We start from the raw sequence: 13,552 nt of genomic DNA on the forward strand, positions 1-13,552 counted from the left end.
CGCTTCAAGAGAGGTATTCTGCATCAGGGAGAAGTTTACCATTGAAATTTCGGGAATGTACGTTCCAAGAATAGTCGAGAAGTATATTACTTCCACCCAAATATGTTTCACGAAATCATCACATTGAGAAATAGGGGAAATTAGACCTCATATGGTGCTTTATTGCCAATCATTCTTACCATACACCATTTGTGAATGGAACTGGTATGTGGGGGAAAAGGTATAGGTACCAGAAGTACCTTTCGCTACATCTTGTAAGATGGCTTGTGGTTTTGTAGCTGTAGATGTAGATGTACAAGGACACACAATGTAAGTACTGGCCAGTTATGCTGTTTCCTTGTAAATTAGCAAAATTTGTGTTTTCATCTAACTTTTTCTGTAAATTTCTGGTGAAAACTCTTTGGTTCTTAATATTCATAGAAAAATGACCTTCTGTGCAACAGAATCATAAGATTGTCTTTAAAAATGTATTGTGTTACGAGAAGAAGAAGAAGAAGAAGAAGAAGAAGGAGAAGAAAAAGAGGTAAATTCCTCCCATCCTTGGTTCTGAATCCCTCTCATCCTTGAATCTGAGTGACTCGACCATAATTTCTAACCCATCCCTTTGAGGAAGAAACAAATGGTTCTTTTGTATTTTTATATATGTCTGTGAGCGATACTGGCCTGCCATACTGCCTCCTTATAGTATTACAGTTTTTTCAAGTCAGTTTTCTCTTTGATATAATCATTGTAGCAATTTAGTTTATTACCAGTGCAAGATGCAACATAATCTTCCAGTTACCTTGAATGCTACTGCAAGAAATTGACAGTGCTTTCCAGTAAAAATATATTAAAGATGTTTAGATCACTGGCCATATTGACATTCGGGATATAGAGTTCAAAGTACTTGCTGAAAGAAGCATTAGAAGCTAGAAAAAACTATATCTATTTCCTTCAGCTGGGAGGAATGAGGGACGGTCTGAAGGAGCAGGGTTGGAAATGAGGGATAGTTCACTCAGACCTCAGGCTGAGACAGAGCCACCTGCTGTGAGTGTGAAGCAGAGGGTGTCATTTAGCAAGTACTTGAAATTTCACCTGCTGATAGTTAATAATGGCCAGATACACAGTCTTAACTCTTACAGCACAATCTACGATAGATGACGAGTAATCTCGTTTCCTGTAGCCTGTATGTTTTAGATTAAATAAATGTTTTATGACTCTCAGTTATCTGTTGTGGTAGTTGACAAGTGCCTAAATAATACTACAATTGAATCTTTATCACATCTATACAACAAATCCACCTGAAGTGTAAATGTTCTGATAAAAGAAGAGTGCCGTTGCAGCTGCATGGAGGAGATCATTGTAATGATTCACAATCTTGCTTCTTGTCTGCATTTACAGGCACGGTGAAAGCTTTCCTAGAGTCTAACAAACTTGGGAAATACAATGAAGAGGAAATGAAAAGACGTGAGGAAGAAAGGCGGCGTGAGGAAGAGGAAAATGAACGTTTAGCTAAAGCAGCGACTGTGGGTAGCCGTTGTGAGGTCAGTGTCCCAGGCAACCCAAAGCGCAGGGGCACTGTGATGTATGCAGGTATGGAAAAAATTGCATTTGTTGCTTAGCAAAACTAGGTACTGCACTGCATATTCTGAACTGTGTCAGATTCCAGAGCTTTGGTGTAAAGGCACTGGTAGTTGATTTCCACACTCATTTTCTGATTTGTTGTTTCGCATATCTTCATTCACATTTAATTAACTGCATATTATAGTACTGTCAAAGGAGAATAAGGTAATTATAATTAGTATTTAAACATTATACTGTCATTTGAATGCAATATTTGATGTGACAACAAATGAATGGTTAGTACAACAAAAAACCAACCGAAAGTTGCATATTTTACTTTTTTTGTTCACTTAGTGACTAGTTTTTGGCCGAGACCCATTTTCAAATCATTGTAACGCGGACAAAAATGAAGTTTCCAAAGATATGAAAACCATGTCAAAAATTTGCATTGAAGTTACAACGCATACATTTTTGACGTGGTTTTCACATCTGTGTAAATACCATTTTTTACTATGTTAAGATGATTTAGAATGTGTCTCGCCCTGAAACTAGTCATCAAGTGAAGAAAAAAAGTAAAATTTGCGTCTTTGGAACGGTTTTTCGTTGTACTGATTAACCGAAGTTGCTGACCCACAGCTATTCCAGCATGCTGGAAGTTCATAAAGCAGTGACTGTAGTATTCCATATTGCATAATTATTGTATGAAATGCACTATAATGTGTATTGTTCAGAATTGAGATGCCCCCTCCCACCGTGTGCATGGTAGTAATTCTGCATGTATCAGATGTCCTGTTATGTATTATATTTTGAATATTAATAACTGCACTTTAATGTCCATCAGAACCTGATCTTCTCTATTATTTTCAAGGGAAATTTTTATGGCTGGTCCATAGTTGATAAAGCATTTGTTTCATAACTAGACATTCCACAGCTAAGTCTGTTTTTCTTTTTTTTCTTTCTTTCTTTCTTCGTTTGGGTCGTCTAAGGACCGCACACCAATTTCATTGCTTCCTTCTTTGTTGTTCTTTCTTTTTCTTCCAGTATTCTTTCATCTTTTCACTGAGTATCCTTTTTCTCTCCTTGGACCATTTTGACCATGTCTGCTTCTCCCTCTTTCCGTGGAATCCTTCCATTTGTAACACTTTCCTCTTGAAAATCTCTTTCTGTTGCATCTGTTTCACTTATGTTGTTTCTTTCCAGATCTTTCCTAATTTCTTGAATCCAGGCTATTGTTGACTTCTTGTCCAAAAGATATTTAAAAATCTGTTTGGTTAATCTGTTGCTGTTCATTCTGTATAAGTGTAAAAAAAAAAAAAAAAATAGACAGACATCTTTTGTTGCAAACACTCCTTGTTTTCCATAAGCTCTCTCCATTTTTTGTACTTTTTCCTCTACAGCGAATTTTTCTAAGCCATTTTCTTGGATAATTTCTCCCAAATATTTAAATTTATTTACCCTCTTTATCTGGCCAATGTCTGCTGCGAGGGATTACAGAGCATTTTTTATATTTGTCGTAAATTTTGTTTCTTCTACAGATATTCTTAAACCTGCTTCTTTGGCTGTTTCTTCTAAGAAATTGATTTGTATTCCAGCACTTGTTAGATTTTCAGAAAGAATGGTAAAATCATCTGCAAATGCTAAACAGTGAATATCAATACCTTTGTTTTTAGTTCCCAGTCTGATTGGTGATACCTACTGTTCTTTTAGTTTTTCTTTCCATTCTCTTACTATTTTCTCTAGTACGCAGTTAAAGAGGAGTGGAGACTGGCCATCACCTTGCCTTACACCTGTTTTTATGTTGAATGCCTTCGATATTTCACACCGAAACTTTATTTTTGACTTGGTGTCTGTGAGTGTTTCACAAATAAGGTTTGCTAATTTATATTTGATGCCGAATTCTCTGATCACTTTATCTAATGTTTCCCTATCAACTGAGTCAAATGCCTTTTTTAAAATCCATAAATGTTAGAACTATGTCTTTGGAGTTTGTAAGTCTGTGATGAATTATGGACTTTAGGTTGAAAATCTGTTCTGAGCGAGATCTACCCTTTCTAAATCCATTCTGATATTTCCCCAAATGGCTACCTAGTGTTGCTTCTTCCTTGTTTAGCAGTATTGTTGACAATATTTTATAACCCACTGACAACAAAGATATACCTCTGTAGTTATTTACATTTTGCTTATCACCTTTCTTGTGCAAGGGATGAATGAGAGCCACTTTCCAGTCTTCTGGTATCTTTTTAGTTTTCCATACTTTTTCAAACATGAGCTGAAAGTTAGTTAGAGTTTTTATTTTATTTATTTATATTTTGTTCTTTGTGCCAGATTTTGGGGTCACAGTCCTGCCCCAAGCAGTCATTCCTGGCATCAGCGAAGCTGTTAGTCTGCAATCCAGTTGGCACGGCCAAACTAAGTTGCATTGGTGATAATCCTATTTATTTATTTATTTACTTTTCTGTATTTGCAACTTGTTTAGGGGTTGCAGCTCTATTGTCAAGCAGTCATTCCTGCCAGCAGCCGAGCCTCAGTCAAACTGTGACTGATAGAAAGAAAGATTAAATAAATAAAATAAAACAAAAACAAAGGATAGCTGTGGAATGTCTGTTTCCAAAACAAACTCATTACTTGTGGGATCAGTTCTTTTTAAAAAGACTAGAGCAGACATTTTTTGTGTAGCGCAATCATAAGTCAATGCAATGTGGAGTGGATGCCTGATTGTGTTCTGAACCTCATCACCACTTTGATGTAGCAGTGAATGTTCCGTCTTGGAGCAAACATTCTGTGAATGTAAAGCAGATTTCCCATTCATCAAGCATCCTAACAGTACCTGTCGTGAAAAAAAGTGTAATTGCCATATTTTTTTATTTTGGACAGGTCAGGTTGACTTTAAGGATGGCTGGTGGATTGGTGTCAAGTATGATGAACCACTTGGCAAAAATGATGGCAGGTGAGTAATTTTCTAGTGATAATTTTTCCCTGACTACAGTTTCCCCTTTTATCCATTCACATCTGCATAGTAGCCAGATGAGCCAAATTGTGTGGAGGACAGAGAGGGTCTGGGTGGGTAAGGCAAATGGAAATTGGAGAACCATGAGACCAAGAAGAAAACAGCTAATAAAAAAGTGTGGTTTACAATAACTCAGAAGTAAATTATTACATGCCTCAGGAATTTCTTGCTATCTTTGATAGATTTGCTGCTCCTCACTGCTCCTTATGTCACCTCTGTTGGGTACACATATGTGAGATGTGATTAGAAGGTAATGGGAACTTTTATAATTTCACGAACTTTTACATCCGATATTCAAAAAAAAAATATTTGTTGTTGGCTCACATGTTCTTGATGTATGTTTGCATTTTCAGCTGTTTTGAATATTTAGTTCATTGTTGACAGTCGAAAAAAAGAGTTATTTGTGTTTTTGACTGCTCAGTGAATTTTTCCTTTACGAAAGATGGATCAAAGAATTTGCATTAAATTTCACTTGAAAAATGGAGTAATGTGCAGCATCACTTTTTAAATGCTGACTGTGGCTTTTGGAAAATCAATTATGAGTAAGGCAAGAGTTTACAAGTGGTATAAATGTTTCAAACAGTGCTGAGATGATGTGGAGGATAACAACTGCCTTGGACATCCTACCACATCAGTTACTGACAGAAATGTGTAAGAAGTGAAGAAAATGTTTCTGAAAAATCACAAAATCACCATTGGAGAGGTTGCTGATGTTGGAATACCCTTCGGTTCATGCCAAACAACTTTTGAATGTTTTGCATGAAACATGTAGCTGCAAAGTGTGTCCCAAAATTGTTGAATTTCGACCAAAAATGTCATCATGTAGACATCATTTAGGAATTGCTAAATGAAGTCAGCAATGATCCAGAACTTCTAAAGAAGGTTATAACAGTAACAAAAGGTGAGTATACGGATGTGACGTTGAAACCAAGACCCAATGGAAACTCACAATTAATAAAATATTCTCGGCTATTATGTCATGGTAGAAAGGATCTCATTTTAAAACCCGACGTTTCATCCCCATATGTGGAGGACATTTTCAAGGGGATTCGTAGCTTTGTTGAACGTCCGATTCACATCCTGGCTCAATTCCATTCGTGAAAGTTTACATTTTCCAATGGAAACTGCTTGGAGAGCCAAGACTACAAAGTATTTGACGAGTTCGATCACATGTTAAGATTCTTCTCACAGTATTCGTAAGTCACAATGGGATAGTGCATCGTGGGTTCCACCCATATTCTCGTACGGTCAGTTAGAAGTACTACCTGGAAGTTACACACTAGTTGCATGAAGCAGTCTGAAGAAAACAACCAGAATTGTGGCAAAACCACTCCTGGAAATTGCATCATGATAATGCTCCTGCCCACACCTCGATGCTTGTTCATGACTTTTTGGCAAAAAAAAAGGGAGGGGGCGGTGTCTGTGTGTGTGTGTGTGTGTGTGTGTGTGAGAGAGAGAGAGAGAGAGAGAGAGAGAGAGAGAGAGAGAGAGAGAGAGAAAGAAAAGAAAAAGAAGAAGGTGTTATGTGGCCTCAGCCACTGTATGTGCCAGACATGGGCCCCTGTGACTTCTTTCAATTCCAGTGTCTGAAGAGAACAAGAAAGTATGTTCCCAGAATGAGATTTTCACTCTGCAGCGGAGTGTGCGCTGATATGAAACTTCCTGGCAGATTAAAACTGTGTGCCCGACCGAGACTTGAACTCGGCACCTTTGCCTTTCGCGGGCAAGTGCTCTACCAACTGAGCTACTGAAGCACGACTCACGACCGGTACTCACAGCTTTACTTCTGCCAGTATCCGTCTCCTACCTTCCAAACTTTACAGAAGCTCTTCTGCGAAACATGCAGAACTAGCACTCCTGAAAGAAAGGATATTGTGGAGACATGGCTTAGCCACAGCCTGGGGGATGTTTCCAGAATGAGATTTTCACTGTGCAGCGGAGTGTGCGCTGATATGAAACTTCCTGGCAGATTAAAACTGTGTGCCCGAGACTCGAACTCGGGCGAAAGGCAAAGGTCCAGAGTTCGAGTCTCGGTCGGGCACACAGTTTTTATCTACCAGGAAGTTTCAAGAAAGTATGTTGTTTTGCCACCATTGAGAGATAAAAATAAAATCACTGAACGAACTGAACACTATACTGAAAAGTGAGTTTCAAAACTGCTTCTAAGATTGGAAAAAGTGCTGGCACAAGAATGTTATATGATACGGGGATTACTTTGAAAAGGATGAAGTTGGTGTTGATGAATAAATGAAGATCCTTGAAAAAATACAAAAATTTCCATTACTTTTTGATCACACGTCCTACATGATATGGAGGTTTGTCACAACGTGGGAAGCTTTTCCTCCTTAGAAAGTTACCAAGTAGTAATCCTGATTTAGTTGTCCAAGTGATCAGCACGACTTACTGTCATGCGGAGGACCTAGGTTTAATTCCTGGTACTGCCAGGGATTTTTCCTTGATAGGAATAGTGGATGGGGTGAACTCAGCCTTGTGATCCGACTGAGGAGCTACACAACTGATTATAATCGATCCAAGGTCGAGAAACCAAACAACGACCAAGAGAGTTGTATGCTGACCATATACCCTCCATACTGCATCCAATGATGTCACTGGCAGAGGATGACAAAGAGTGCATCCAGGTCAACTGGACTGTTTCGGGCCAGAATGCAGAATTTTAGCTTTATCGTAATGATAATTTAGCCATACCAGATTAAGAAGCTATGCTACTTTTTGCTAGCTGGTGCATTCTCTACCAGCACTTTATGAAAAGGTACATTATCTGGAAAGAAAACAATGCCGTATTCTGTTAATACTGGGTAAGTTTTGATGTGGACTTCTCATAAATATTTTGCTTCCCATCTTTAAATTAAACTTAGTTGCTTTAATTTACAATTATATGGAACATATTCACTAGAAATAATTCCTTATGCTTATTCCAACATGTGAAGTTAAACATATACATACACACTCCCTCCCTCCCTCCCTCCCTCCCCCCCCCCTCCCCCCCCGCCCCCCCCCCCCCCTCTCTCTCAAGTGCCAAATAAACTGGTATATGTATGCGTATTCAAATACACAGATACTTAAACATGCAGATTATGGCGCTGTGTTCAGCAACACCTATATAAGACAAGTGTCTGGTGCTTTTGTTACATTGGTTACTGCTTCTACAATGGCAGGTTATTCAAGACTTAACTGAGTTTGAATGTAGTGTTATAGTCAGCGCATGAGAGACGGGCCACAGCATCTCCAATGTAGTGACAAAGTGGGGATTGTCCCATACAACCATTTCACGAGCATATTGTGAATAAGCATCAAATCTCCAAAATCGTTGCGGCCGGAAAAAGATCTTGCAAGAACAAGACCAACGACAACTGAAGAGAATTGTTCAACATGACAGAAGTCCAACCCTTCTGCAAATTGCTGCAGATTTCAGTGACGAGCCATGAAGTGTCAGCATGCGAACCATTCAACAAAACATCATCGATATGGGCTTTCGAAACCAGAGGCCCACTCGTGTACCCATGATGACTGCACAACACACAGCTGTACTCCTTGCCTGAGCCTGTCAACACCGACATTGGACTGTTGATGACTGGAAACATGTTGCCTGGTCGGATGAGTCTCATTTCAAATTGTATCGAGCAGATGGACATGTCCAGGTATGGAGACAACATCGTGGACCCTGCATGTCAGTAGGGGACTATTCATGCTGATGGAGGATCTGTAATGGCGTGGGGCATGTGCAGTTGAAGTGATACGGTGCCCCTGATACGTCTGGATATGACTCTGACAGGTGACACATACATAAGCATCCTGTCTGATCACCTGTTAGTTAGTTGGTTGCATGTTCCATTGATAAATCGCACGGTACGGTAGCTATTATGATGTGGAATGTGTCATTCATGTGCACAAGAAATGTACATATGAAACAAGACTTTTTAATATATAACAATACAGAGTTAAAGATTAATATTTTTATTATTTACTCCATTCCCTTAAATGGCACAAAATGCATATACTGTATTTATAGATTTATTTATTCCTATTCAAGAATTCATGTATGTCATAGAAGGAGTTGTCAAGGAGATATGATTTCAATTTATTTTTGAAGCTATTACTGCTGTCTGTCAGACATTTTATTTCATCTGGTAATTTGTCGAAAATTTTTATAGCACCCTTTTTCACTCCTGTCTGTGCCAAAGATAGGTTGAGTAAAGGATAGTGTGAGTCTTCCTTTTTTCTGGTATTATAATCGTGAATGTCACTGTTGTTTTTAAACTGGTCCATGTTGTTGAGAACAAATTTCATTAGTGAGTAAATATACTGTGAGGCTGTTGTAAGAATTCCCAATCTTTTAAAAAGATGCCTACAAGATGTGCAACTATGAACCCCACACATTATTCTAACCACTTTCTTTTGAGCAGTGAATACTTTTTGTCTAGTATGACATCAGAGAGTGAAAGTATGCAAAGTATGTTAGCTTACTAATTTCTATATCCTTAAAATTGGCAATTATTCTGATTGCAAAAGTTGCTGAATCTAGTCGCTTTATAAGATCCAAAATATGAATTTTCCAGTTAAGATTCTCATCTATATGTACACCCAAGAACTTAGTACGCTCTACCCTGTCTACTGACTTCTGTTGATGTGTTATATTTATTGAAGGAACTGTACTTTTTGCAGCAGAAAATTGGATGCACTTTTTTTTTTTTTTTTTTTTTTTTCAAAGTTTAGAGCAAACCCATTCGCAGAAAACCAATTAATTACTTTTCCAAAGACCTTATTTGTATCATTTTCAATTGGACTTTCTTTTACTGGATTAATAATTATACTTGTATCATCAGCAAACAGTGTCAGTTCAGCATCTTGTTTCACATAAGAAGGGAGGTCATTCACATATATCAAGAACAGTAGGGGACCCATGATTGAACCTTGTGGAACACCTAATGTAATTTTACCCCAGTTAGATGAAGTGGCAAACTCCTTTGAATCACTTGAAGCATATAAAGACTTTTTGCTTCCTGTTCTGTAAATATAACTTAAACCACTCATATGCTGTTTAATTTATACCATAGAATTGTAATTTCTCTAACATAATGTCATGGTTCACACACAATCAAATGCTTTGGATAAGTCTCAGAATATTCCTACTGGTGACATTTTACTATTTAAAGACTCTGTTATGTGGACATTGAAATTGTATATTGCTTTCTCAGTGGAACAGCATTTCTGAAATCCGAACTGTGATTTAGTAAGTATCCCATTACTGTTGCGATGGCTATCCACTCTTGATAACATTACTTTCTCAAAGATTTTTGAAAATGCCGTAAGCAATGATACCGGCCGATAATTTTAGGCATCTGTGGTGTTCCCCTTTTTGTAGAGAGGCCTGGCAATGGCATATTTTAACCTGTCTGGGAAAATACCTTACTCTGACAATTTTTTTTTTCTTCAAAAACAGGCTCTTCCATGTACTGCCTGGCTTTTTCTTTTGAACTATTCTCATCAATTTTTTTTCTCCTACACTCAAGAAATGGTTGTTAAATACAGTAGCTACGGTTAGGATGGTCTCGTTCTCTTTAATAGTAATACTACCTACCCCAGTAGTTACTTTTCTTGTCTCCCTTCTAACAACATTCCTTATTGATGTTATTTTATTGCCAGAGTTGTTAATTTCTTCTCAGACATACATATTTCTTTATTTCCTCACAACTTTTCTCGGTATGTTACAATAATTTTTATAGTGTAAAACTACTTCTGGATCTTTACTAGTTACTGCTGTCTCATACAGTTTTCTTTTTCTTTTTGAAGACACTTTAATACCTGTAGTAATCCAAGGTTTCTTTGAAAAGTGTCTGGTGTTGCATTTAGTAATTTTCTTTGGGAAACAATGTTCAAAAAGGGATATAAATTTATCAAGAAATATGTTGCATTTATCATTAGCATTTGGCTCATTATATACATCTCCCCAATTAACATTTTGTAAGCTTTCTCTGAAGTGCTCTCTTATATATACCGGGTTGAGCGACCTCTACACACTTTTACTTAATGATTTCTGAACTGTACACCGTGTTAGGTTTTGTAAGTTAATCAGTTGTGCATCATGGTCTGGCAATTCATTTTCCATAGGGAAAGCATGTTCTGTACAAATACATTATCTATTAGTGTGCTACTGTCCTGAGCTATATGTTTAGGGAAATTGATCACTGATTCTAAGTTATATGTTGTTAATAACACTTCTAGTTCACTTTTCCTATCAGAATTACTTAGAAAGTTTACATTGAAATCACCACAGATTAATAATTTCTTCTTTTTGTCTGACAGACAGCATAATAGAAAGTCAAACTTTTTTATGAACAGCTCCCAGTTTCCTAGTGGGGACCTGTACACTGTTGCTAATATCAATACTACATTATCTAGGTGAAGTTCACATGCACAAACCTCAAAGTGCTGTTTTATGAAAATGGCAACTCCTCCTTTATTCATCCTAGATCTACAAGTGTAAGATGCTAAATTATACCCACTTATACTGACACTATCCATGCCCACAGTTACGTGGTGTTCAGACAGACAGACAGAGTAAATCAATGTCATTCTCATTTGTGAGATCATCAAAACACACTAATTGCTCATCTACTTTATTTTTTATTCCCTTCATTTTTTGATTAAATAAGTTGATACTGACCTTAGCTTTACCCCTATTTACTGTACATGAAGTTTCTTTTATTCTATTTATCTTGATTGTCATCTGTCTGGACTTTGGCTTTAACCTAAAAAACCTGTCTGCCTGGACCCATTAACCACAGGGATCACCCCTTGTGTGACTGTGGACCCCCTTACAGTTTCTGCTAATAGAGAAGCTAACTTATTTTTCCCCATCATATTCAGGTGCAGGCCATGTGTAGTGTATCCCCACCTACCAATAGCATTTACTGGAACATCATTTATGTGAGATTTTTCCGGTGTCTGGAGCATCCTGTTCAGCTCACCGTTAACATGCCTTACAGCAGTGTTTACCCAGAGCTGATCTTGGCACTGAGAGACCTCCTCAAACCCCACATTTATGTGCTCAATTTCTGCTCCTATTTTATCCAGGTCACTCCTAATACTGTATCTTGGATTCATAGCCAGGCTGTTTCCTGCTCGCCAACTATAATTTCCTGATCTTTCTTCTCAAAAACCCTGCATAGCTAACCTAAATTTTCAGTCACCTAGCTTAGGCTAGCACTTGGTTTCACAAAACTTGTGATCTGGTATCCTGCACCTAATTTCTCCTGAAGCTGTTGGCCCACACCCCTCCCATGAATGCTGCCTATAAGCAGAATTTTCTTTTCCTATTCTGGTTTGATCCTGACCTGTCTTTTTTTTTTCTTTAAGCTAATATTCTGCTTCAACCTGCTTTCAACATCTGGATGAGGCCCTTCTCCACTTCAAATAGCAAGCCCAACTGATTTAATAATTGAATTTCTGGAGTTATTTCAAGTGTTTCCCTTTTTTGCCCTTTGCTTTCTACCTTTTCCCAGTTCCTAGTCTCTTTTTCCTCCCTTAACCAACATAATTCCAAGTTCACATTTTCTAATTCAGCCTTAAGAGCACAAATTTTTGCCTCCTGTTCAGTGATTTTTCTGTCTTTTGTACATAACCTACACTGTCATGAGTTTCTTTTTCTACGCTTGTAGACTTACAGTCTACACAGAGCACCCCCTCTTTCAAATTTCTGTGGCAACTATCACCATTCATTCGTGTCCATTGTGAGTTCTGACAGACTTTGGCAGTACCAACAGGACAATGCGACATCTCACTCATCCAGAATTCGTACAGAGTGGCTCCAGGAACACTCTTCTGAGTTTAAACACTCCCACTGGCCACCAAGCTCCCCAGATGTGAACATTATTGAGCATATGTGGGATGCCTTTCAACATGCTGTTCAGAAGAGATCTCCACTCTTCGTACTCGTACCGATTTATGGACAGCCCTTAAGGATTCATGGTGTCAATTCCCTCCAGCACTACTTCAGACATCAATTGAGCCCATGCCGCGTTGTGTTGCGGCACTTCTGCATGGTCGCAGGGTCCCTACACAATATTAGGCACATGTACCAGTTTCTTTGGCTCTTCAGTGTATATTTCAGTTGATTATATGGCCATCTCCAGATCAAGCACGTGTAATGTGTGTCTGTAACATAACACAAAGCCACATCTGCTTCCAGTAATTTCTCATGCAAGAGACGGAACACAATAGAATAATGTAGTTAAAACATTTGCTGTGCAAGACCCACTTTAGAAGATGACATTGATATACAATAATATGTATATAATCTCTTTACAGCTGTAGCTTGACAACAATATACAGTATGTGACCCATTGAGTCTGGAAACATTCCTGAATGGGCCACATACTGTTTGTTGTTGACAGGATTGTATTTGTAATATTGTGTATCGATGTGGACTTGTAAGAAGGTCTTGGACACCTTATATTTTACCTACATAGATTTTGTTCTGTCTGTAGCATGTGATATTGTGGCTTTGTCTGATGTTACAAACACACTAGATGTGCTCTATTTGAAGATGACTAGATAATCAGCTGAAACTAGTAATCAGTTAAAATTATGCAGTTGTGACCTTGACTATTAAAAGATTTTGTTAATGTTTTTTCCTTCATAAAAACTTTTTAGATCACGTGTCTCCTCCATGGCTGTGCCAGGAATTAAGAAATCTATCACTGAATAGTTCCTTGGGAACACTGTTATTTTCTGGTAACCTGCAGATTTAAAGTCAGTGTTCCTGTGGTGTCACCGCCAGACACCACACGTGCTAGGTGGTAGCCTTTAAATCGGCCACGGTCCGGTAGTATACGTCGGACCCGCGTGTCGCCACTATCAATGATTGCAGACCGAGCGTCGCCAAACGGCAGGTCTAGAGAGACTTCCTAGCACTCGCCCCAGTTGTACAGCCGACTTCGCTAGCGATGGTTCACTGACGTCTACGCTCTCATTTGCGAGATG

The 13,552-nt window shown here is 38.3% G+C and overlaps 1 protein-coding gene across 1 annotated transcript in view; it reads left to right on the top strand.

The window, feature by feature from the left end:
- LOC126281609 (tubulin-folding cofactor B) overlaps window positions 1-13,552 on the top strand; it is a 68,471-nt gene that overhangs the window by 38,640 nt on the left and 16,279 nt on the right. The window contains exons 4-5 of the mRNA XM_049980716.1: window positions 1,381-1,572; window positions 4,417-4,489. Coding sequence (XP_049836673.1) covers window positions 1,381-1,572; window positions 4,417-4,489 — 265 coding nt within the window. The remainder of the gene's footprint in view (window positions 1-1,380; window positions 1,573-4,416; window positions 4,490-13,552) is intronic.

Source organism: Schistocerca gregaria, chromosome 7 (assembly GCF_023897955.1).
Source record: "Schistocerca gregaria isolate iqSchGreg1 chromosome 7, iqSchGreg1.2, whole genome shotgun sequence".
NCBI lineage: Eukaryota > Metazoa > Arthropoda > Insecta > Orthoptera > Acrididae > Schistocerca > Schistocerca gregaria.